The following is a 27,254-nucleotide window of genomic DNA, read 5'->3' as shown; positions in this document are numbered from 1 at the left end:
TAAGCTCGTAAACTAACGTTTATCCATAGCCCAAATAAATGAACTTGTGAGTAAGACAGCAACTAGATAACTATTGGCAGTTCTGTGAAGCATTGAGATTGTCGTTACATGGTGTTAAACACAGGAGTGTAAATGGGTATTAGGGGATTAAATTCAAAGCATTGGGATTATTGATGAATGGGAAAATTTCAAACTATACCAAGACAAACTGTAGCAGGATAAATTTTCCCTCTGGAACTACCTTAGTAACACTTACAAAATTTCGATCAAGACACTTAAAAATACGCAGATTCTTTGTTCTTGAAGTACCACTTATAAAAATCTTTTATGAAGAAACTATCAGATTTGTAATGAAAATTCAATGACTATGATGCTTACTGCAACCTTATTATTTAAGGAAAATGGAAGTAGTTCTAATTCCTAGTATTGGATAAGTGATTATTCATTGTGCTGTCATTAAAAACCATTTGCATTTCTAAAAGAATATTTGATTCCATAAGACTTTTTATGCACGACCACTTCAGATAAGTTCTCCAATCTTTTAAAAACTGACATATGAATAAGAAAGAAGATGGGAGATGGCTCATTAGGTAAAGTAAAAGCCTCACCACACCAGCCTAGCAATCTGATTTCAATCCCCACATTAAAAAAAAAACAACAACAAAAAAACAGACTCCACAAAGATGTCTGTTGACCACCACAGTGCTCCATGGCATGTATGATCCCCTTAAGATAAATACACTAATCATAAATAAACTCAAATAAAAAATAAAATGCTGGTATATAAAAGCCATTTTTCACATTTTGATAAATTTGAGTTGGTAGAACTGTTTGGTTTCTTTTAAAAAGATGTTCCCCGATTTTCTAAGAAATTATTTACAACTGAATGTTTATTAATAAGGCCTTTAGTTTCCCATCTCCTTCCCCTTTCTTCTCTATAACATCCAACTTGCAAAGCAGACAAAGAAAGAAAGTCATAGGTCTGGGGTAGAGAGCTGCAGGGGGAACTTCTCTGGTGTGTGTGAGGCTATGAGTTCAGTACCCAGGACCAGAGAAGAAGGAAGAGTAGGAGGAAGAAGGGAGGATTTGCAAGAGGATGAGTTAGAGAAGGATAGGAAGAAGAGATGAAGAAATTGCAAGAAAAAGAAAAGGAGAAGGACGAAGAGAAAGAGAAAGAAGCCCCAAGGATGACAGAGAATGATGAGGAAGACAAACCCCTTCTTCCCATTTTGGAACAGTATTTATCTTGCCCAAGATATCTCAAACTAAATAATAAACACATACAAGGGCTTCTGAAAACCCTATGGTTTATAAGTTTAAGCTGTGGTTTCTCCTTTCAGAAGGAATGGAGCTTCACATGGAGGCATTATCAATGTCAGTCTTACAAAGGTGTCAATCCACCTGACTTCCAAAGGGTTTTTTTGTTTGTTTGTTTTTTTTGGTTTTTGGTTTTTTTTTCCCTCAGAAGGGGAGAAGTCAAAAGCAGAAATGAGTTTGCAGTGCCCTGCTGAGGAGGCATGAAAGCAGGTATCAGTTTTGCAAAATGCTCATAGGTTGTTGCAAACACAGATGGCATCACAGGCCAGAGACACACCTCCTACATGTCAGGATTCATGAAGCTATGCTAAGTGGGAGCAATAAGGACTGTAGGGAACAACGTAGGGTGGAGACCATCAAAAGACTTGAAGTGAAAAACATCTTTCCAAAGACTATACTGTTGTGTAGAATGGTGTCCTGAAGAAAGCCTTGTGTACAACTGTGCCCTAATGGTTTATGAGTCCTTGGTATTTGGAAAATTAGCCAGAAATATATTTTCTGTTTACGAGGACTTCATATGGTGTTTGCTTTATGACCACATGCATGGAATCCGACCTTTTAGCTCCTGTTTTGTCCTCCCTGGAGAATGGACAATAATAGCGCTGAACTCTCAGTGCCAGTGAACAGGAGAGATTTTTAGCGTAGCCTCTGAAATGCATTAAATATTCAATAAAGGTAGCTTTTTAATAGCAATGATGTTTATATTATTAATGCACGTTTTCTCTCTCAAACATATAAATGCTTTAAAATTAAGAGTATACTGTTTTCTTGAAGTTTAGTTACATTTAGTGAAAATACAGCTCATTCATTTTGAAAATCTTATAAAAACTACACAGTAGTTATTTATAATACCTGACATTGTGCAGCTATGGACATAATGTCAAGTTGTACAAACGTTTATCTGTATTTGAGGATAAATCATAGCCAGAGAGCCGAGCACTTAGTTGAGGTCCTGGTTATACCACCTTTGTTACATTTTTAGATTTCTTTTTTGTGCTTGCACGTATGAATGTGAACATATGTGTTTTTGTGTGTGTGCTCTCTACATATTAAATATCACTTCCAAGTCACAAATGATTTGAAGCTAAGCTGAATGAGAGGTCACTCATGAAAATCAGTATGAGAATTGGCCCATGCCTTCCACCTTCCTTAGCCAAAATGGCCTCATAAATGTTTCCCATTTTGTCTAAAATATCTGTAAGATCATCTGTTGGATAGACACCCACATATGCCTTGCTTGCTCCCTTGGGCGTTAGTGTCCCCTACTCTGTTCCATCTTCAGATGACGTGGAAGCATTTGTATACTCCGCACTGCAAGAGTGATCACCTAAAACAAGCAACGAGGCATCCTAGGCAGCACTGTGAACCCACTCTGTGGATTAATCCTCTGTGCACCATCTCTTCCTGCAGGACACTGATTGTCTATCTTAGCACAAAAGCATTTAAACAGCTGTACACTAAGAATAGTCATCATCCATGTGAGCAGCCTATGCTTTAGGAAATGGGCCTGGTGAATTAATGCTTTTTTTTTGAATGAGGAAAATGTGGCTATGAAGCTCTTTGCTGGATTTGTCTCTTGCTTAGCATGATGTCATCTGTATCATGCTCACAGCATTATTTTCTCATGAATATGCATGAGTTCTTTACATTTGATTCAGAAACATGAATATTCAAGAGTTCTGTACACATGACTCAGAAACATCTTATGAATATTCAAGAGTTCTGTACATGTGACTCAGAAACACTTTTTCTATATTCATAGAAGTGATCAATGATCTTATAAATACAAGTAGAAAGGAAGTGGTACAGAAAAGAAAATTAAAAATTTGAATGGCATAAAGGATAAAATAAAATTCCATAACAAAACCACGTCATCAAGTGGACAAAAAAAATTATTAGCTAGAAAAATGGGGAACATTTTAAGTAATTTTTGAGGGGAAATTTCCACTTTGAACTATATATAACAATAGTAATACCAGAAAACAAGTATTAGTGGTACTTAACATCTAACTTAAGAAATTGCTCAGTGGTTAAGACTGCTTGCAGTTCTTTTCCCAGCACCCACGTCAAGTAAATAACAGCTGTCTATAACTCCAGTTCTAGAGGATCCAACATCGTCTTCTGGATTCTAAAATTTAAAGAAGTCTGGAGAAATGGCTTGGCTATTAAATACTTGGCTTACAGACGAAAATAAAATTTAAAAAATTAATGTCATGTTTGCTATTACTGTTAGTCTTCTTCTTTGAGCCTAAAACAGAAACAGGAAAGCTTGCTTGAATTCTGCCTAGAAGTCGGTATTTAATTAGTGCCACTGTTGTGAGACCACCATGCCTAAGCTGATTATATTTCGTGCACATCACCTTCAGCAAACAGGGCACTCCTCATCATCAGCTATCGCTTACGTCATATTAACAGCAAATGAGACAAAATTACATCCTTTGAAATTTGCCCAAGACCTACCATTTAATTACTCTACTTATGAATGGTACATATATGTGACATCAAGTATTTTAAAAAGCTAATAATTTAATACCATCTTGTAAAATATATTCCTTTTTTTACAATCTACTGTGCCCTAGATGTATTTTAGTATAGCCTCAAATTTGGTGTTCCATTTGAAGGTTATCATTAATACAATATTTTTCTCTCCTTTTTAAATATTTTTTCTTTTTTTTCCTAAATATCCCTGGTAGGTACTAAGCACAAAACAATGCTAGAAGCCCGCAATGGAAGTGGAACTATCAAGGCTTTTCCTCGGGCAGGAATGAAGGGCAAAGGACCTGTTAATAAGGGAAACACAGGCCTCCAAAACAAAACATTTCACTGTGAAATATGTGATGTGCATGTCAACTCGGAAACACAACTCAAACAGGTACCAGAAAATTGAAAGCCCAAGGGGCTACTCTGTGAGCTGTCTGTGTATGCTACTGTTCTTCTCACATCTTTCTTTCCCATCCATCTACCTCGCCACTCATCCATTCACCAATTCACAACTCATCCATCTACCCATCTTTTTACTAACAAAACCATCCATATAAACATTCATTAATCTACCATTCAACTAAGTTACCTCCCTTCCACTCCTACATCAGTCCATTCATCTATCCACTCATCTACCTAACCTTCCAGTCATCCCTCCACCCACTCATTAACTAAGCCATCCAACTCCCTCTTCATCCACCTATCAGTAGTACATCCATCTGATCACACCCTTGTTTATCTTTTATTCACTGTTTTTACTTTAGCACTTGCTTAATTTAGTTGTTGAGAGAATACTTAAATGCAATGGTTAATAGGTAAAGCCTGTTGAAAATTGTTGGCAATGAATTTGTCTGTTTCTTGTGTAGGCACTTTGGGAGAAACAGCAGTATGAGAATTTTTCTCTATTGAGTTTTCCACTGAAAATTCTTTGCTTTCTTTAAAAACCAATGTACACTGTTCTATTTTTAGCTTACTTAGATAATTTTATACTACAAATAATTTCATATTGTGTTCTTTTAGTGTATGTCCTTTTATTTTTTTAAAAGATTTATTTATTTATACTTGCAGGCCAGAAGAGGGCACCAGATCTCTTACTACAGATGGTTGTGAGCCACCATGTGGTTGCTGGGAATTGAACTCAGGACCTCTGGAAGAGCAGCCAGTGCTCTTAACCTCTGAGCCATCTCTCCAGCCCATGTCCTTTTATTTTATTATTCATTGTACTTTATTTCTAATTCCTACAGCCACCTGTTGATGCAATGACTAACAATGGGCACTAACTGTGCTCCAAATAGCCTTCTAAAAAATGTGGTGGTACATTTCCAGCTGAAGGTTCAGCCCTCCTCATATTGTGTTGTGTTTTGTGGATGGATGATGTTTTGCACCTTAGTTATTTATTTTTAGAATTTAAGGTGTTGGCATTTGGCTGCACAAATATGCGGATAAGTAGTATGGAAATTCATTCATGCCTGTCTGGGCATGTTTGTTTATTTGCACATAAAATTCCTTCAGACATCCTGTCCTCTGTAAATACTTTTGGGAGATGTGTGCTGCGATAAGGCAAAAGCAGAGAAGAAAAGAAAATTTTTTGATTTACTGAAAGTATATTAAAATGATGGTGTGAAAGGCTTCGATATCCAAACGCAGAAGTGTACAATGCTCCTTTCCTTTTATCTTTGTGAAACTTGCCTGAAAGCAGCATCATCTCCCTCCAGGTAAAAAATAATATTCAAGGACGTGTTCTAAATGTGTTTTTGAAAGCTGTCCTTTGTGTTGCTTTCCATAGCACATTAGCAGCAGAAGGCACAAAGACAGAGCTGCCGGGAAGCCCCCCAAACCAAAATACAGTCCCTACAACAAACTGCAGAAGGCAGCAAATCCACTAGGGGTGAGTTACACTTTTGCTGCTTCCTTAAAGAGAATGCAAAGCTGTTCATGCCCTACAGTCTGTTTTGTAGCTGTTTGGGGTGGAGGTTGTCAGCTATTAGGTAGAATGGATGGTCGATACAGAGGAAACTAGAAACAGTTGAATTTCTGGTCCAGCCTGGCCTCCACCAAAGGAACTCTGAGTCACATGGTTTATTCAGTGTTTTCCACCTTTATCCTTAGCTCATCTACCTAAGCTGAGATTTGTCCCTGAGCACAGAGACTTGAGAAAGTGAAACTTTTGAGCTAAGTAGGCAATGACTTAGAATGTGGTCTTGATGATATTGAACACTTTCAAAAAGGATGCCAGAGACAGACAAGTCCTTAAATTGTGTTTCTTAAATTTTGTCTGAGCATGTTTGGCATTTTATATCCTCCAGAGTTTTATTTTAAAAAGACTGTCTCACGGTTATGGTTTAGATTTTGTATAATGATGCACTGAAGGACATTTAGATGCTGAGAGAAATAGGTCCTAGAAAATGTCCTCTCCCAATACGTCAGCCATTCTTTCTAGAGTTGACAGCATGGTGGCGTGACTACTGTCATTTGTAGAACAAGTATTTGCTGCATGACATTTGCTGAGTGTATAACAATTAGCACAATATCTTCTGCACTTTTCCTCAAGAGAGGGACCTCCTGTGGAGGTATAAATTTCAACCAAAATGCAAAAAATTGTTGAGTTCCATCTCTGGAAGACACTTTAGCATGCTTGGGTCATTATCTTCTACCTTTCCAAAGGGGTCAGTTCTACACTTTCCAGTTTAGTTTGTCCTTCCCCCAGTGCTTACCTTTGTAGCTGCTCACTACTAAGACCTACCTACCAGTTTGGATTTCAGCTACAAACTCTAAAGCTTTTGTTCTTGATCCTTTAACAGCTTCTTTCCTTTGCAGGTAAAATTAGTATTTTCAAAAGAAGCCTCAAAGCCACTGGCTCCCAGAATTCTCCCGAACCCGCTGGCAGCGGCCGCAGCTGCAGCTGCCGTGGCCGTGAATTCCCCCTTCAGTCTTCGAACTGCTCCAGCAGCCACCCTCTTCCCGACCTCTGCACTTCCGCCAGCCCTCCTGCGGCCAGCTCCTGGACCCATTCGGACCACCCACACTCCTGTGCTCTTTGCTCCTTACTGAATTCCCGAACAGGAGGTGTTGTACTGCAATAATTTTTAAGACAACAAAACGAAACTAAAAATCAAACAAAAGAGAACTATGCAGTGTTTATTTATAGTTTCCAGTGTACCTGAAGAGCCAGGACTTTTGATAGTAAAATGAAAAGATTATTTAAAAAAAAAAAAAAAAGTGAGAGGGTGGGGTTGGGGGGAGGGGAGGGAAGGCGTGGCATTTTCTCCAAATTAAAAGTATTCTTCTTGAACACTGTTTGTTTTAGAAGTTATCTCCAGCACTGACTCATAGTGGTATCTAGAACTTCTGAAATCTTTGTGACTGTGCTTTTTGGGCACCTATTTCCCCTGCATTGTCTTTCCTGCTTTCTAAAACAAGTATACATTGTCTAAGGGCATTAACTGGTTCCAATGTATATGTAATAATTTACTCTGTAGATTATAATAATATATATATATATATATATAAAAGAAAAAGCAACAAAAACAAAAGCAACACTGTGAATAGTAGTGCCCTTGCTGGTCCTCTGGCTATGATAGCAGTTCCTGGGTATGTGTCCAGGCAAAAGTAGGTACAGTAGATGTCTTGTCAAACAATAGTGCTGTGTCTCAGTCTTTGCCTTTAGGTTTTAAGGAATTGCAAAAAGGTAGAATGAACTGCTATTTCATACCTATAATCAGTAAAAAAAATAATAAAACAACAACAACAACAAAAAAGCAAATATCAGATGGTATCCTGAAAGCGTACATGGTCAACACCCCCTCCTTTAAGCTTAGAGGCGGAGAGGCAATAAGAGAGACACTTCATCACCAAATACTAGACTCTCACTTGGAACAGGCATTGCTGGCAAAAGCTAAGTGTTTGAAATGGCAGTGTATCAGAAAACTTATCATCCCATGTGTTATGGGCAAGTAGTAAGAAATCAGTATAACCTTTATACTAAACGTGAGAAGCCATCAGAACCTCAGTTGATGCTGTAACGTGAGCACAGATTCACAAAAGCCGAGAAAACTAGCCATCTGCAATAACCCTTTCTGTCATTCTAGAGCCATAGCAGAAGGCTTTGCTTTAAATAGAAATGTGTAAAGACAGACGTAAGCGTGAGCTTTGGTTGTGTTTATTGCTATCTTTTCCCTACTGACATGACATAAACACCTAACATACTTTTAAATACCAGTGCTGCCAAGAAAAAATTAATCTGAGTTCACTGCACACCAATGATAGGACATCAACAAAGTATATTAGCAAAGTCCCCTAGACCATCATTTCTCTAGTGGCATTGTGAGATAAGAACTGTTTTTATATTCACCACAGAGCTGAAAGCAATTGATGTTTTAGCTTAAAACAAGATTTATCAGGGGAATATATATATATAAATATATATAAATGTATGTATATTGTATATATGTTAGAAAGACTAAGAAAATAACTTATAAAAAGAAAATCTATATGAGATAATTCTATAACCACTCAGTGTTACATGTTATCATTAAACTGGTAACAAATGGCATGAAATAGCTGTGCCTTTAATTTGCGATAAAGGCAGTGTGCTTTTTCCCATAGAAAGCTAGCTTGCCCCTGTGGATAAGATGGGGCTGGATGCAGACAGATTGCTGCATTCAAGAATAATGACCTTTGACAAGAGAACAAGAACAAAACATGTACACATCAGCCTTCTGTGACTTAGGACTAAAAATAAAAAAAAAATTATTTTTGAAAAGGTTTTATAAAGACTATTTAAAAATATGGGAATGGATGGAGTGTGGCCTTCCTGGAACTTCTTTTATCTTAATTGTAGTGACCTTCTGAGAGGAACAGAGAACTAAGGAGTTCCTGGAGAGAGAGGTGTTTAGCCCTTGTCATTTATATTTAAAGAATATGCATAGCGTGCTTGGTGCTGACTGTTAACTGTGGTCTTTTGAGGACGTTTCCAGTGTCTAGCTGTAGAACTTGTCTATAAGTGTATCTTTAAAGCAGTTGGCTATATATATACCTGTTACTTAACAAATAACCAAAACAACATTTTAAAAGAGGAAAGAAAAAGAAAGATTGTAAAGAAAACCATGGAAAGTAGACGGAAAGCAAGAATATGAAAATATAATTCTATCAGTCTTTGGTACAAAGATCTTTTAGACATATCTGCCATTGAACATAGTGATTTCTCATTTACAGTCTTTTCAAGCACGGCCTTCTGTTCTAGGAAGCATTTCTGTCATTTATTTCTTTTTTGCCTACGGATGGGGCTAGTTCAGCCAGGTGGACTTAGTTACCCAGAGTTTGTTACTATGTGACCAGCAGCTTCTAATTGTGTTGGGTTTAGTTTCTTATTTGGTTGTTCACTGAACTCACTGCATCTCAGGCCCTTCACCTGACATGGCCGCTGTGCTCACTACCGATGCAATTCCATCATCACGTACTTCCGTTGTTCCTCCCATTTTCACCAAAGTGAAGGAACCAGTCTGCAAGAAGTCAGGGCCCGCGGGCCACATGGCGTCTTGGGTCACAAGGCGTTTAGTAACTCTAACGGTTTGCTGGGAACAAACAAATCAGCCATATTTTCTTCATCAGCCATATGAGAACACTCAGAAAAACCTGGACCCCGTCTGCCTCACTTCGCGACGGAACCTCTTTTGTTTAAATGGTCTCTTAAATTGGAGTTTTAAGCATCAGTTGTCGTTTATTCACTACCTAATAAAGGATGAAGCCTAACCATTGAACCTTCAGTGGCTTCTCTGTGATTTCTTCCTTCTGCCTTGTTTCTCTTTACTCAATCAGCATCTATTATGGTACAGACTGCTAAAGCCACATAGTGTTTCCCCTGGGGAGTTTAGCAACGGTACTGTGGAAAACCCTGAAGGCTGTCTGACTTCAGGGTTATACTTCCCTTTCTGTGTATCATACCCACTGCAGGTGTGACCGGGGAGTGCTTTATATTTCATTTGAAACAATATAAATACATTGCAAGAGCCAAAGACCCTGCAGAAAGCATTTGTGCCACACTTGCAGAGAATTGAGGACAGTGCAAAAGGTTCTTGGGGCTCTACTGTGCTTTTCTCCTGCAAAGATAGGTGATGAGAACTCTGAAGAACAGTTGTTTCCATTCTGTAAACAGAAAAGAAGTGGGTTTGGCAAATCCTCTAGCCATTGCCTCACTGGAAATGACTGCTCTCTTTCTGTGCTTTTGGAATCTCTTACCATGACAAAAAAATCATCACTATGTGACTGGAGGCATAACTTTGTTAGCAAGGAAATAATTAGTGAAGATGATATAATCTTTATTTAGAACTCGGGAGAACAAGAAACAATAAATCAAAGATTTTTAAAATTTTAAAGAAATACCAGTATCAAGAAAAGTAATGGGAGGGATAGAGAGATAGCCCTGCATGCATGTCACAGAATCCACATAGAGGAGCTCACAATTGCCTCTAGCTCCAGCTCCAGGAAATCCAAAGCTTCAGGCCTATAGGAGTGAGTTTCTGTACTCCCATACACCTCCCTACAGACACGATTGAAAACAAATCTTTAAAATGATAAGGTGGAAGTCACTGTGGATATGTCTATGTACATCTGCAAGCCACTGACCCAACAAGGCTCAACAATTTGTTCTACTTGCAGCTCAGGTGGAGTGACTGCCTCTGTGTCTTCATGTTTCAACATTTCTGAAAAAGACAGATTCCGAGGGCTGGGGATACAGGTTAGCCGGTAGACCTTAGGAACCACCCAACATGCCTAAGCCCTTGGATTTGATTTCCAGTACTGCACAAAACTGGGCATGGTGGCACATGCCCATCATGTCAGCACTGGGGAAACAGAGGCAAAAAGACCCGAAGTTCAAGGATTAAAAGGTAAGTCCAAGGGGCAGTATGTGGTGTTCTTTTCAAAGAAAGAGGGTCAAACAGAAACCATACCAAGAACAGACCACGAGTGGAAAGTGCAAAAGAATCTAAAGGCCTCTATTCTGTGTGTCCACTGAAGAACATATCTGCGTGTCTGTATGGGATCATGGGTAGCACTTACTAATAATCATTGTTATGCAAGGTATAAGCATGACAGGCTGAGCTTAGAGAGAGTGAGAGTCAGTTTAGTTGGTGGTACGGGCCTGAGGTCTCAGCCACTCAGAAGGTCAAGAAAGGGAAATTGTAAGCATAAAGCCAACCTTAGCTGCTTAGGTAGTGCCACCTCAAAAAATAAAATAAAATAAAACTTAAGGGTGTGGAGAGATGGCTCAATAGCTTAAGCATCAGTTGCTCTTGCAGGATCTGCATCCAATTCCCAGTATCTGCACAATGGCTCACAATCATCCATAACTCCAGTTTCAGGGGTTCTGACACCTTCTTCTGGCCTCCAGCACCAGCACACACATGGTGTACAAAGGGAAAATATTCATACATACATATTAAATATTAAAAATCGATCTTTTTAAAAGTTAAAATTCAATAGTTCCGGGGACTGACAGAACAGCTTAGAGAGTAATAGTAATTTGCCATCAAGAAAAATCTTAGGACCCAAATAGTGGAAAGCAAAAACTAACTTCTTCAAGTTATTCCATTTCCTACACACACACAGACACACAGGCACACACAGACACACACACACACAGACACACACACACATACACACAAATACAGTAGTTACCTTACTTAGGGTTCATATTGTTGCAATAAAATACCATAACCAAAAGCAACTTGGGGAAGAAAAAGTTTATTTCACCTCCACTTCTACATCACAGTCCATTATCATGGAAGTCCTGGTAGCCAGAGGTTGTCACAGCAGGCAGAAGCTTAGAGGCAAATGTGAAGCAGAAATGAAGGAATGTTGCCCTGGCTTGTTCCATCTAGATTGATCAGCCCACTTTCTTCTTCACCCAAGACAACCTCACAGGAACGATAGGGCCCACAGTGAGCAGGTCCTTCTACATCAATCATTAAGCAAGACAATATCCCATAGACTTGCCTACAGGCCAGTCCACTGGCGGAATTTTCTTAATTAAGATTCCCTCTTCCCAGATATGAATATGATATTATATGTTCTTCTCAAGTTTACGAAATAACAACCAGCACAGTAATTTAAAAGATAAACAAACAAACAGTGTTGGGAATATATTTCTGTACTAGTCTGCTTGCTTAGCATGCATAAGGCCTACTAGTACACACACTAGCACACACACACATGCACACACACACCAAAGGCAAATCTCTACTGTAGATTTTATCTCTGAGCAGCAAGGGTAGTTCATATAGTCAAAAAAATACCTTGCTTTTAATTCATTAGTAGAATACTGACAGATTAAAAGCTAAGCCTGTTTAATATTTGTACATTAAAACAGTATTTTTGGAATCATCTCTGATATGAAACTGCATTTTTTGTAGTGAATAAAGCAAGTAAGTTACTTATACACTCCCATCCTGGGTGTATAGAGCACAGTAAGGCATTTATCTTCTCAACTAGAATCTATGCTTCATCAATTAATACTGGGGGAGTTGCTAACTGGCTCAATTTATATTCACTTATTATAATCAAGCCCATACATTATGTGCAATCTCTCTTTTCCTATGCTGGGTTAACAAATGTATAACAGAATCCTAACATCTGGGTTGACTCTACAAATAGCCAAATATATTTGGAGTTGATTTGATCTGACCAATGTTATTTTGATCAAATTGAGTATTAATGATCTACTACATTTACTAATGCCATATAGAATAGAGCAAATTCTTTCCACGAATGACATGCCATCTCTGAAGACAATTTGTCCAGAGTTAGACTAAAATGACAGCTAGGTGTCCAGTGGGAGGACTGGAAACAAGAAATAGAGAAGACAAGGAATAAAGAAGACACGAGCAATACCTGGGCCCAGGAGGTCTTGTGTAAGTTGATGACTTGTATCAAACAAGTTTATTAAGAAGAAGATCATCCATACAATCTTATACGTTGAATATGGGCATGACCCACAGAGAGCTAAATCAGACAATGTTGACAAAGACCTCACAGGATATCACAGAAACAACTGCCTTACGATTGATAACCACAGCCCAGAAGGAAGAGTTGTGTCTCCAAAGCTGAAAACTTGACTCTTACGTGATGCTGGATCCTGTCTTAGATCAGTCTTTTCACTTGGACAAGAAGAAAGAGCTAAAGTTCCCTTTGACTTTTCATCAGGGCCATGAGAAAAGTCTTGGATTGGTCTGACTCACCACAATGAGTTAAGGGGTATTCAAAAATAAATAACTGTATAGCAACCAGTTCTGACAGTATACAAAATTCTTTTGAATGGGCCTCTCAGGGCTTTTCAAATCTGCTGTTTCTGCTAAAGCTATGGCGATGTTTTATTTTTAATGATTAGATTGGCTTTATGTTAATAAAAACTGGGACTGGAAAAGTGGCTCAACAGTTAAAAGCATTTGCTCTTCTTTTCCGTGATTGGGGTTTAGTTCCTAGCGTACACATGGTAGCTTATAACCATCTAGCTCCAGTTCCAAGGGACCAGCGCTCTCATCTGGCCTCTGTGGGCATTGAATACCTGAATTATACATTCAGGTAAATACTCATATACATAAAATGAAAGAAGAAAAACTTTACTTTTACATGAGAATAATAGTAGCTTTGCGGCAGTAGAAGGATGAAAAATGGCTGCAATGAAGAGGATCAATGCTATACACCAAGATCATGGCGCTAACTGTTGGAGTTGTGTACTCTGAGTGTTTCCTTTCATAGGACCTGGATTTTGAATTATAAATTTTAGCCCTAATCTTATCTTAAGACCAAGCAGGGAACAGAACATGAAAGAAGGAAAATTATCAAAAAGAAAATATTTGGTAAAGACGAAAATAATATTAATGTTTAATTAGTCTTTATGTTTTAGAGTTGTGAAATATAAATTCATTCACTAATATTTTTTGATGGTCTTGCTATGTAGGCTAACTGACCTGATACTCATTCGTTAGCCTAGGCTGTTCTTGAGCTTGCCTCAAGCCTTCTGCCTCTGCCTCCAAAGTACTGTGATTATAGGCAAAGGACCGCCATTCCTGACTGAGGAACATTGTAGATTTTTGAAGCTTTCATGAATATTTCTGAAGTTGTACTGAGTAAGCCTACTGTGGGTTCCATTGCACCTTGTTAGCTCAATTGAAAAGTCTACCAGTATGAGATACTCAAATTAGAAAAAACACACATGATTTTAAAAAAATGCGTTTCTGGAGCTGATGTGGATCTACTGTGAATTTGAGTTCAGGTTATCTAAAATGGGGAAGAAACAGTTATTGAGATTACATTTTTAATTTTTATCAAATAGTTAAAATAAATTTCGTTTGATGACATCTGATTTAAAAGATTATATTGTAATCAATTTTGATATGGTTTGTGTGAACATATTGTGTAGTGGAAGAGAAAGGGGTAGGTGGCCAAAGGGTCTGGTACCATAATTGAGTATCAGAGAACAGTGGGCAGGATTCCCTTGGAAAACTCACTTCCTATTATTACAATTCTTTTTCAAATAAATTTGGATAATGATCGATAGTAACTCATACTGTGCTAAGAAGAAACTGAATTTAGTGGAAGTCCTTTGACACTCAAATAGTTTCAAAATCCAAGCTTATTTCAATAAATTTGAATAAAATTGTTTCAAAACGTGATTTGATAATGGCCAAATGCTTACATATTTGAAATGAAACATATCTCAAGGTCGAGCTACATTGATATTAAGCACTCTCTTTTGTTCTGAAGAACTGATGGCATGCTTTAAAAAGATTTCTTCCTGGGACCATTTCGCTTCATGCTTAAAGTAATGTTTTTAATTGAGGTCTTTTTAGTCATATTTTTTTCACTTCTTTTCTCAGTGAAAAGCACATTTTCCTAACAGCTAAATTCTACTTTTTAATGTGGCATTTTTCCAGACACATTTAATTAATAGAAGTTAATTTTAAACTAATCCCTAAGAGATTCCAGGGGAAAAATTTGTGACAGAGCTTGCTGTGTAATCCTGACAGGCTTTAAATTCATGTCCCTCTTGTCAGTTTACCAAGTGACTCCTGGGATTTTAGACATGTGTCATCATGCCCAGTTTAGAGGAAATTTATTGCCAGCTTATTACAAAATGTTCAGTTCTCACAAAATTACATGCTTGGCTATCTTTACTTAAAAAATATCAAGATTTACTAATTTTATTTTATGTGTGTGCTTTGCCTGTATGCATATATACATACCATGTGCATGGTATGCTCTCAAATGTCAGAAGAGGTTGCTTTATCCCTCTGAAACTAGATTGAACCACCCTGTGGGTGCTGGGTCCTCTGCAAGAGCAACCTTGTTTTTAACCATTGTGCCAGCTTGTTACCCCCTAAAATGCTTATTCTTAACAAAAGATTTGCAGAAATCATATCAAAATGGATAAGATGCCAAGTACACCTATTTACTGACAGGACAAGTTTGGGACTTTAGATAGCAGATCTCAACATAGCTTAATATATATGCAACTCATGAGAACAAATTAAAGACAATATTCTTTTCTCTAATAATCAAGTGACTTCTTACAATCTTTGACATTAAATCGTCATTCTAAAACTCAGTTCTTTTGAAATGAAAACAGAAGGGGCTGTGGTTTACATGCTTGCTTTTCTGAAAAAAAATGGGAAAATATTCATGTGATTATTTTTTTTCTCTCTTATGTTAGGAAATAGCATCAGGCAGGGTCCTATGAGAGGTCCTCTCAGGTAAAGAGCTTGCAAGGCATGGCTAAAGAAGAGTTAAATCCCCAGAGCCCACATGAAGTGTGAAAGAGATAATGAATTCGAAGCAGCTGTGGCGCACATGCCTGATGACCTCACATGCAAATCCACAAGTTTCTCATACACAAGCAAATAAATAATAAATAAATAAATAAATATTCTAATTTTTTCCCAACCAGTATGATTAGAGTTCTGTTCATCATTAATCCCTTGGCAAGATTTTGCCTGATTCACTTTAATAATGATGCCTCAGATTCTCAAAGGCATTGTTGACTGGAGATGTAGCTCAGTGGTTGACCCCTTGGCTAGCAGGCTCAGAGCCTTGAGAGGGAGCTCCAGCTTCTTAGGCTATGCATTGTCACAGATACAGAAAAGACATGCAGCATCTGTGTTTATTTTGGGTTTATAAAAACAAGTGATCACACAAACAAAAGAGAAGATTAATAACATTGACTTATTGAATACTCAGTCCTAAATGGGCCAGCATGGTCCAGAGAAAAGCACAGAAGGTGTGAGGAGGGCAAATGTAAGAGAGAGAGGACTGGGAGGATTGCTGTGAAATTCTGTCTCCTGGAAGATGACATGACCATTGCCCTCGTAAACCACAATAGCCGTAGTTACCTACACAGACTTTCATAAGATGTGTCTGTCTGTCCGCACTTTGTTGGGGATGGAGAAAATTTTGGGAGTTTCTATTCCTTGGTGAGGACTCATTGGGAGCTATTAGCTACCAGAGGAAAGGGATTCATTTTCTGCAGTGGTTAAGTCCCAAATAAGTTGACCATGCTCCTGTAAATAGCCCCATCCATATTCCTGAGAGCAACACTAATGAAATCCAGTAAGTCACAACAAAATGAAAACAACGTCTTGCATATAGTGTGTATTGTCAAAGAAGTTTTGTTTGCTTCTCTCTCTCTCTCTCTCTCTCTTTCTGTGTGTGTGTGTGTGTGTGTGTGTGTGTGTGTGTGTGTGTGTGTGTGTGTGGAGAGACAGAAAGAGGGAGAGGGAGAGGGAGAGAGAGAGAACGTGTGTGTGAGAGAGAGGGAGGTGAAGACAGAGAGATAGAGAAAGAGAGAAGACAGGGACCTGCACATAGTGACCAGTTACACAGAGGGAAATTCTGGTGCATCCCTCAGTCACATGATTGTCCCCATAGTCACTGGATACAGGGGAAGATTCTCAAGCATCCCTCAGGTACAGAGACTTCCCCATAGTTACCAGTTGCACAAAGGCAGATTCTCATGCAACCCTTAGTCAAATCAAAGACTCCCTTTCCTGGTACTGACCTTCCTTGCTATGTCCTCATCTTCATATTGAGAGCTTGACTTGACTAGTACAGTTCCAAATGCTCAGGATGCGAACCTGTACCACTCCACTGATCTGCACACCCACCATCGGTGGCCCTGCTCTTATGTCAAAAAAGGCTATGGAACGTTTCTCAGTAGTTCTAAATATTCTCAATGGGCCTTTACACTTGAAATGGTGATTTTGTTTAAAAAATACATCATAATTATTAAAGGATGATTATTAATGTTATTACTACATTTACTTTATCATAATTATAGATTAATTAATTGCCTCATGGCTGCCTCAGAGATTGCTTAGCTACTCAGGAAATAAACATATTGTGTTTCATGCAGTCCTTCTGTGTGCACATGCAATCGCATGCTCCCATATGTCAATCACTGTCTCTAGATGACATGTAGTAAAGCACACTCCCAAATGGCAACACCTCCCTAGTCTGACATACAACTTCTCATTTCATGTACAGAAATGTAAAGCACAATACATTTTATCTCTCCTGTGATCTTACACTAAATTAAATTTCTAGTTGTGAAAAACATGAATGTTAATTTTTAAGGGGGTTATCTGAACTTTTCTGTTTTAGTAAAGGATTCTAACAATCATTTTATGTACTAAAATCTCCCCATTGCTTTAGTAGTTCTTAAAACATCTTCAATTTTTGCCTCCTTTCTGACAATAATCCACATTGCCCATGGGTATAGGATAGTTACTGATGATTCTGGGAGAATGGTTCACTGTTGTCTTTATTCTTCTCTTAGTCCGCAAAATTAAAACAGTTGCTTATTTTTAGGTTTCCAAAAATATAATTCACAGTCAAAGTTTCTGATTTGAAAAAGACTTTTCTCTTCTTAAGTTTATTTGGAGAAAGAAAATTACAAATGTTTATACATTCTACTTGGTTCAGACAACTCCTCTGAATGTCTTCCCGTTACAACATACAACATGATTATTTGTATGCTGAATAGAGGCTCTGAGTGAATCATAGATGTGTTTCCAAACTTATGTTGGAGAAGAAGTGTGTTGCATGCATAGAAGAAGTAAAATACTTTGTTTTTATTCAACTCCAGCCAGTACTTGATTCATCGACCCATCTTTCTTTCTTGTTAGAAGGACAAGAACCATTTTTTTTTCTTGTGCTCACTTATTTCCTTTAAGTGAGAAAACAGGACAATCATTTTCATGGTACCTTTCAAACATTATGTTTGTATTTGCTAAAATAAAATCTCAGATCGGAGGGGTACGTGTGCTTCAGCCCGCGGCAGGGGCCCGGCGAGGAGGAGCTAGGTCTTTCCCCGACCCCATAGACTCCCAGGTCAGCCTGCTCTGCTGGCTCCACCCTGCTAGCGCCTCCGCCAGCCATCCCAGCTTCCATCCAGTGGGCCATCGGAGGGGTGAGTTTGCTTCAGGCCAGGAGGAGCTCGGACTTTCCCCGACCCCATAGACTCCCAGGTCAATCTGCAGTGCTGGTTCCACCCTGCTAAGCTCTCCCGCCTGCCATCCCAGCTTCCATCCAGGTACAAATTTCTATATTTCTCCCCTCCCACTGGGGCCATAAAATTTCCCCAGCTCAGTTGCCTTGCACACTGGGCCTGCTCTGCAGGCCCATCCCGGAAAGAGGGAGTGCCTGTGCTTCAATAGCCTGCCTGAGGAAGGGGAGGCATTCTATCGGTGAACTCCCTGCCCAACAAGGGAACCTGACCCGCTACCAGAAGTTCCAATAGAGAGCATTTGAACGAAGAGATGGGTAGACGCCAAGGCAAGACCTCCTCCAACAATCTGAAAAACAACATGAAAACACCAGATCCCAACGACCCTACATCAGAAGTATTTGATCACTCTAACCCAGATGAAGTGGAAAAAAGTGCCATTATGAAAGCAATAGAGTCCCTTAAACAGGATATGAATAACTCCCTTAAGGAACTGGTCGAGAAGTATAACAAAAAGTTTGAAGAAATGAGTATAGAATTGGATGAGAAATATAACAAAAAATTTGAAGAAATAAGTAAATCCGTGAATGATACCCTGAGAAACCAAGAAAAAACAATCAAACAAGTAAAGGAAACAGTCCAAGAATTGAAAACTGAAATGGAGGCAATGAAGAAAACACAAACCGAGAACCGGCTGGATATGGAAAACCTAGGTAAACGAGCGGAGACTACAGAATCAAGCATAACCAATAGAATACAAGAGAAAGAAGAATGAATCTCAGATTCTGAAGATACCATAGAGAAAATAAATGCTCTGGTCAAAGAAAACAGCAAATTCAACAAATTCTCTTCACAAAACATTCAGGAAATCTGGGACACAATAAAAAAACCAAATCTAAGAATAGTAGGGACTGAAGAAGGAGAAGAACTGCAGATCAAAGGCCCAGAAAATATATTCATCAAAATTATAGAAGAAAACTTTTCCAACCTAAAGAACGATATTCCTATGAAGGTTCAAGAAGCATACAGAACGCCGAATAGACTGGATCAAAAAAAAACATCCCCTCGCCATATAATAATCAAAACACAAAACATCCAGATTAAAGAAAGAATATTAAGAGCTGCAAAGGAAAAAGGTCAAGTGGCTTATAAAGGTAAACCTATCAGGCTTACACCAGACTTCTCTATGGAAACCATGAAAGCCAGAAGGTCCTGGATAGAGGTGCTGCAGAAACTAAGAGACCATGGATGCAAACCCAGACTACTATACCCAGCCAAGCTATTGTTCACTATCAACGGAGAAAACAAAATATTCTAGGATAAAAATAAATTTAAACAATTCCTAGCCACAAATCCATCCCTACAGAAAGTAAGAGAAGAAAAATCGCAACCCAAGGAATCCAACATTGCCAACACTGCCTACAATAACCCAGACATCTAGTGACCCTTCACAACCACAACTCAAAGAAGAGAAACACACAAACTCTACTACACACACACACACACACAAATAATAAACGGAATCAACAACCACTGGTCATTAATATCACTTAATATTAATGGACTCAACTCACCTATAAAAAGGTACAGACTTAGAGACTGGATAAGAAAACAGGATCCAACATTCTGCTGTTTACAAGAAACACACGTCAACCACAGAGATAGACATCTACTCACAGTAAAGGGTTGGGATAAAGTTTTCCAAGCAAACAGACCTAAGAAACAAGCTGGTGTGGCCATTCTAATATCTAAGAAAATTGACTTCAAACTAAAATCAATCAGAAGAGATGGAGATGGACATTTTATACTCTTAACAGGAACAATTAATCAGGAGAAAGTCTCAATCCTGAATATCTACGCCCCTAATATAAAAGCACCCACTTATGTAAAAGAAAAACTTTTAGAACTCAAGGCAGTCATCAAACCACACACACTAATAGTAGGAGATTTCAACACACCTCTCTCACCAATGGACAGATCAATCAAACAGGAACTCAACAGAGAAATAAGAGAATTGCCAGAGGAAATGAATCAAATGGACTTAACAGACATCTATAGAACATTCCACCCAAATAGGAAAGAATATATATACCTTCTTCTCTGCAGATCATGAAACCTTCTCGAAAATTGACCACATACTCGGTAACAAAGCAAACTTCCACAGATACAAACAAATATTAGTAACCACCTGTGTCTTGTCAGATCACCATGGATTAAAGTTAGAATTCAACAACAATGTTACCCCCAGGAAGCCAACAAACTCATGGAAGCTGAACAGTCAACTACTGAATCACCCATGGGTCAAGGAAGAAACAAAGAAAGAAATTAAAGTCTTCCTTGAATTTAATGGAAATAAAGACACAACATACTCAACCTATGGGACACTATGAAAGCAGTGCTAAGAGGAAAGTTCATAGCACTAAGTGCCCAATTAAAGAAAACGGAGAAAGCACACATTGGAGACTTAACAGCACACGTGAAAGCTCTACAAAAAAAAGAAGCAGATTCACCCAGGAGGAGCAGATTCGAATGGCCAAAAGGCACTTAAGGTCATGCTCAACCTCCTTAGAATTCAGGGAAATGCAAATCAAAACCACTTTGAGATATCATCTTACACCTGTCAGAATAGCCAAACTCAAAAGCACCAATGATAGCCTATGCTGGAGAGGATGTGGAATGAGGGGAACACTCATCCATTGTTGGTGGGAATGCAAACTTGTGCAGCCACTGTGGAAATCAGTGTGGCGGTTTCTCAGGAAACTGGGAGTCAACCTCCCTCAGGACCCAGCAATTCCACTCTTGGGAATATACCCAAGAGATGCCCTATCATACCACAAAAGCATTTGTTCAACTATGTTCATAGCAGCACTATTTGTAATAGCCAGAACCTGGAAACAGCCTAGGTGCCCCTCAATAGAAGAATGGTTAAAAAAGGTGTGGAACATATACACATTAGAGTTTTACTCAGCGGTAAAAAAAATGACATCTTGAATTTTGCATGCAAATGGATGGAAATAGAAAACGCTTTACTGAGTGAGGTAAGCCAGACCCAAAAAGAGGAATATGGTATGTATTCACTCATATGTGGATTCTAACCATAATTAAAGGTCTTTGAGCCTATTATTCGTGATCCTAGAGAAGCTAAATAAGAAGGTGAACCTGTTGAAAATCATGTAGCTATCTGCCTGGAGATTGGAAATAGACAAGAGTCCCAGGTAACCTCGGGTGCATGGATGGGTGGGAGGGTTGTTGGAAGGGGAGAGTGTTAGAGACAAGGGAGTAGGGGAGGAATGGGGAAAGCTAGGTGGACTGGGATGGGGGGAGGGAGGAAGGATGGATATGAGATCAGGGAAGAATATATCTCAACTAAGGGAGTCATTTTAGGGTTTACAGGAGACTTGATTATAAATGGGATCCCAGGTCCAAGGAGAGATCCCCAGACTGTTCTCTAGACAGAGGAGAAGGTGCCTGAACCGGCCTTGGCCTATAACCATACTGATGAAGATTTTGCTTATCACCATAGATCCTTCATCTGACGATGGATGGCTATACAGATGGAGACCCACATTGGAGCACCGGACTGAGCCCCCCATGGTCCAAATGAGGGGCAGAAAAAGGAAGAACATGAAAAAAACTCAGGACCGCGAGGGGTGCGATCACCCACTGATACAAGGGGACTGATCTAATGAGAGTTCACCAAGGACAGTTGGACTGGCACTGAACGAGCATGTGATCCAACCAGATTTTCTGAATGTGGCCGGATCTCTGAGTGTGGCTGGTCCAGAGCCTTTCTGAAAAGCCACTGACAATGACACTGGGACTTGTTTCCTCTGCATGTGCTGGATTTGTGGGATCCAGTCTGTTCGGATGCTCACTTTCAGGGACCTGGAAGGAGTGGGGAGGAACTTGAACTTCCCAAAGGGCTGGAAGCCCTGACTGCTCTTAGGGATGAAGAGGGAGGAGGAGGGGGAGGAGGGAGTGGGAGGGTTTTGGGAGGAGGGGTGGAAATGAAAACTTTCATAATTTAATAAACTTTAAAAAAAAGCCATTATAAAAAAAATAAAATAAAATCTCAATGTAGATATGAGACTTAAAGACTCTGGCCATCTTTCTACAGAGCCAAAATAATTTAACTCATTTCCAAATATGTTTTAAAATGACTTTTCTTCCCCAGTGAGATAGTTCCGTAGTTAAATTGTTTGCTGTGCATGACCTGAGTTTGAAACAAAGAGAAAAAAAAAAAAAACTACCAAGGATGACCTCTGAATCAAATGCAAATGCCTTGGCATGCAGAAGAGTCCCACCTTTATGGGTAATTACATTTGCTTTCTCACACTGATGAATACTCTCTGTCACAGTGCTGCTGTTGCATATTGACATAACTTCTGGAAGATTCAGGCAGAAAGATTCAGGCAGAGGTCCTTCCCCTTGTTTCTGGCCAGACCCTCTAACTATTGAGCTACAGCCACATGGGTGGCCTCTAGGCTCTCCCACTACCAATACTTACAATTTCATGTCTTCAAGTTCCTTCTGTTACTGCACTAAGCTCTCATGTTGGAGAGGCAGTGTCCATAAGGGGAAATGCTTTAGAAATATTAACTTCAAGAGAGGTTTCTCTCACCAGAATGTGGTCTCTGACAGATCAGTGGTGAGTGGGATAAGAGGGCTTCATTTCGCGGTAATCAGGAGACATTTGATTCTCTTATGAATCAAAATCAAGGAAGTAAGTGATTTTGGCATGCAATCTGGGTTTCTGAACAAGAGGATTTGTCTTCTGCTAAACGTAAAAATTGGATTCCTGGAAGAATGGCCAAGTATATTTCATAAGAAAATGAGTCCTTATTTCTCTTGCTCTTTCTTAAAAAGAAATTGAAGGTAATTGCAGAAATGTTTCTGTAGATACTGAATATATTTTGATTCTTAAGGGGTTTAATACTCTTTCTCTCTCAGATACTCACAATCTGTCAGTTTGAAAATAATGCAATCAAAAGTGCTGTACTGATACTTCCCATATTCAGGAGAAAACTATGAGTGTTTAGAATTATCCACAGTGTGGAGACCACATATCTTTTTCATGCACATAGGAAATAAAGTAAATTAATTCACATGATATTAGATGCCCATAGTTTACAATAGCTAGATACACAGCATCAAAAATCTCCTTGATATTGTTTTGGTTTCGTTTTGTTTTTTAGAAATTTAAACTACAGGACTGTCTGTGAGTTTCTGTGGAGCGTTTTAAGTGAAAATCCCTTGCCAAACTGGGATTCCGGATGTTGAATAACACACAACTTCACATTTTTCAAAGTGTGTCATTCAGGCTTTGTGAATAATATCTGGCCAAGTCATTGGAAATTGTTCATACTCTTTCTAAACATAGACTGGAAATTGTTTTGTTGAAGCTAAAACCAAATGTCAGCTAAGGTCTGATGCTGGGAAAACAATTAGGACATTACTGAATCACCTTCCTGTTAAAGAGTTCACCTTCATAAGCTAATTATTCATTTATCATGTTTTATTCATTAATTAAAATTCTTTTTGAGAGTATCAGGGTGGTTCAGGTGGGCTGGCTTATGGAGGAAAACATACACAAACAAATCCTTAATAAACTCTTGATTTCCTTAGTCCTAGATGCAGAACTTAATGAAAGAAAAATATTTTATCCAAGGTAAAAGAATATACGCTAGTTTATTTGCAGATTCTTCTCTAGATTTTTCTCTGGGTGAGAGGAACATAAAACTGAAAGCTTGGTGGCAAGGGATACTGGTAAGATATAGGTTTTAAAGATTTACAAAATGGAGAAAAATATCATTTATGCAAAGACACTGCTACTGGGGATCAACTCTACTGTCTTCCCTGATCTCCTGAGAGAAGTAGCCATAAATTTGAGTGCTTGAAACACCTGGAATTCACTCTCACAGTTCTGGAGATTCAAAGTCCTTCTCTAGAGCAGTAGTTCTCACCCTTCCTAAAGCTGTGACCCTTTAATACAGTTGCTTATGCTGTGGTGACCCCCAACCATAAAACTGTTTTATTTCTACTTCATAGCCATAATATTTGCTGCTTTTTTGTATTGTAATGTAAATACCTGATATGCAATCCACATGACACGCAGGTTGAGAACCACTGCTTTAGAAATTTCCTGGTGGATACTGTTCAATGAATATTTCTCAGCTTCTGGTTACTTATTCCAGTCTTTGTGGTCTCATGGGTTGCCTCACCTGTTCTAATCTTTGTCTTTGTCTTTAGAGGTCTTCTTGTATACCTGTCCTCTTTTTTCTTATAAGTTTATTAGCCATATTGAATTTCAGAATCATCTCACTCCTGTGTGACATAATTCTAAGTATATCTTAGACGAGTCTATTTAAAAACAATGTCACAATATTAGGTCCTCGAGGTATTGCCTTGTTTCTTTTCCATTAGAATCAGAGACTGGAATGGAATTCGTAACAGTTTTTCTGTGATTAATATCACCCTTTCTGTGGCAAGTGAGTGATGCAGAGAGAAACTAGGTGAGAGCTGGTTGTAACTTGTTCTTTTGAAAACAATATATTATTATCATTATCATATTCAATGAATGGCATAATAAAGGAGGCAATTGCATTTAGACAAAATGACAGTGGATACATTCAGCTCTTGAGGATTTTGACAAGCCATTATATATGCTACTATGAAGGCTCAGAGATACTGCTCCATTTCCAAGTCAGGAATTTTCCTTCTTGTTATGCTCACCTTTTTTAAATTCTTGTTTTCTTTATTTATAAAATGAGCATGCTGAAATAAGATTTTTGTGTTTCTGTCTAGTTAAATGCTCATCATTTAACAAAACTAAGTGATTTATGAGGGAATCCAATTAAAGAATAAGAATTTTTTCCTTTATAAGTGGTCAATAATATAAATTTTAAATAAATGTAACAATTTTTTTATTTGTCCATCCACCTATTCCCCCGTCTACCCACTCATGAATCCTTCATGATTACACAGCTATAAGATTCCCTAGACTATATAAAACAAGAGGGAAGAGGATTGAGGCATTTTTATTGATAAACTCTATGTTAAATGCATATTTTATTTTGTCTTCTTAATGGTAGCAAAATACTACTATGTCCCATGACTAATATGGAATAAGTACCATCACAAAGGTGAATCCACTTCTTCAGGATAAGCAGGAAGTGAACTTTGATACTGGTGTTTACAGGCACAATCTTGGGGCCTAGAAAGTCTTTCTACCATCCAGTTTTCCATTCAGGATGTTTCTTGTGGAGAATAGCAAAATTTCTTTAGTCTAGTAAAGGAGCAGACAGCTAGGATTCATTCATAGGAGAAGCCACAGTGTGCAATTTTCCATACAGGTTAGTAAACATGGTGACAAGGATAGCATGGTAAAGATGATGCTGGTGACTGAACAGAACAACTCAGTTTATTTTCTGTAATTTTCTTCACAGAGGAGTGAAATGAGATCTTCAGAACCACCAAAAATATATTATCCACATTATCACTGTTCTTTTCATCACTTGTTTTGCATAAATTTCTATCTCCCTTTGTTCAGTCTTTGGTATATTACAGTTGCTTTAATAAGATGATGGGATGAGATTGATGCTAGAAAGGTTATCAATTACACAATCAATGATGAGTCCCTGTCAAATAAGAAGTATTCAACAGAACATATCACTGAACCTAGACATTATAGACAGGGCATTCTGTTGCCTATTGTGTATATTGGAAATATCTCCAAACAATAACAACAACAACAGCAACACACATGTACACACAAAATGTATTTGCCATGGCTATTTTGAGTAATGTCTCCATAAGTTCATGTAAAATAGGACTTACATAAATATTTAATAGGTAAAAGACAAATAAACATATATAATAGGGATTCATTATCAGTTTATAAGATTATATAGCTGAATTTAGGACTTGGTGGCCAGAAGTCTGCAATACTAACACATTAGAGCCAGAGGAAGGAGTACTGCAAGTTTGATGCCACTTTGATTACATAGAGAAACCTTGTATCAAAGAAAGAAAGGGGGTGGGGGAAGGAGGAAAGTTTACATAACAGAGATACACTTACGAGTTTACATGCCCAGATAATTTCTGTATTCCACTTTATGGATAAATTGCACACAAAGTGTCATGAAGCCAAATTAAAATGACATTCCTAGACATATTGACTGTCCCCTCTTTGGCTTGCTACCCATCATGGTGGGAAACCTTTAACTTTGGTAGTAGTAGACATAAACAGTAAAAAACATTGTTTACTTGAGTGGATAATTGTAAATTTCTGTGTAAACCACAGCCACCCTACACTAGCAGAGCATGTTTCCAAAGTGTGCATTTCTTTCTACCATCTTCTACATGTAAAATCAGATGTATACAGTTTTTAACACACAGATGACCTACCCTTGCAGCCACTCATTCCACAGGGAGATTATTTCAAATCCCTGCAAGGCTGATGAACGTATCCAATCTTTATACTACTTTTTCACTCTTATTAACTTGTATAATTTCTATAATTATTTTATGCTCAACTCTATCTCTTTAATGGGAATACCAATGGTATATACCTACATCATAGTATTTTTGTGTTTTTGCAACAGATTTTAGGTACTAATAGTACTTATTTTTCTAGTCACAAAGACAGACTAGTCAGCTAAAACAGTAAAAGGAAGGAAGTATTACTTTGGGTGATGTTTTTAGGTGTAACAATCCATGTGGCAAAGGAATGTGAAAATTGGAGCTTGCCAGATGGCTTGTTCACAGCTTGGTAGCTATAGAATCAGACCTCTCAGAGCAGAGTCAAAAATAGAAACCATTTTCTAAGCTTGTCCAGCAACACTTCTGTTTTCTATCGCAAAGGCTGCACAACCTCCTAAATCAGCACCACTATGAGGGCAAATTAGTGGTGGTGGGAAGTTTACATTCAAGCCATAACATTTAATCCTTAATCCTTTTA

The 27,254-nt window shown here is 38.4% G+C and overlaps 1 protein-coding gene across 4 annotated transcripts in view; it reads left to right on the top strand.

Moving 5' to 3' along the window:
• Positions 1 to 9,563, top strand: part of Znf385d (zinc finger protein 385D) — a 948,781-nt gene extending 939,218 nt beyond the window's left edge. For all 4 annotated transcript variants that reach the window (XM_085687890.2, XM_085687889.2, XM_048421350.3 and 1 more), the window contains 3 exons: positions 4,011 to 4,189; positions 5,585 to 5,686; positions 6,616 to 9,563. In XM_085687890.2, the coding sequence (XP_085544016.1) occupies positions 4,011 to 4,189; positions 5,585 to 5,686; positions 6,616 to 6,849 (515 nt within the window). In that variant the 3' untranslated portion in view covers positions 6,850 to 9,563. The remainder of the gene's footprint in view (positions 1 to 4,010; positions 4,190 to 5,584; positions 5,687 to 6,615) is intronic.
• The last annotated feature ends 17,691 nt before the right edge of the window (positions 9,564 to 27,254 follow it).

Source organism: Myodes glareolus, chromosome 5, assembly GCF_982192425.1.
Source record: "Myodes glareolus chromosome 5, mMyoGla1.1, whole genome shotgun sequence".
NCBI classification, from domain to species: Eukaryota; Metazoa; Chordata; class Mammalia; order Rodentia; family Cricetidae; genus Myodes; species Myodes glareolus.
This window is presented reverse-complemented; position numbering and strand designations above follow the sequence as displayed.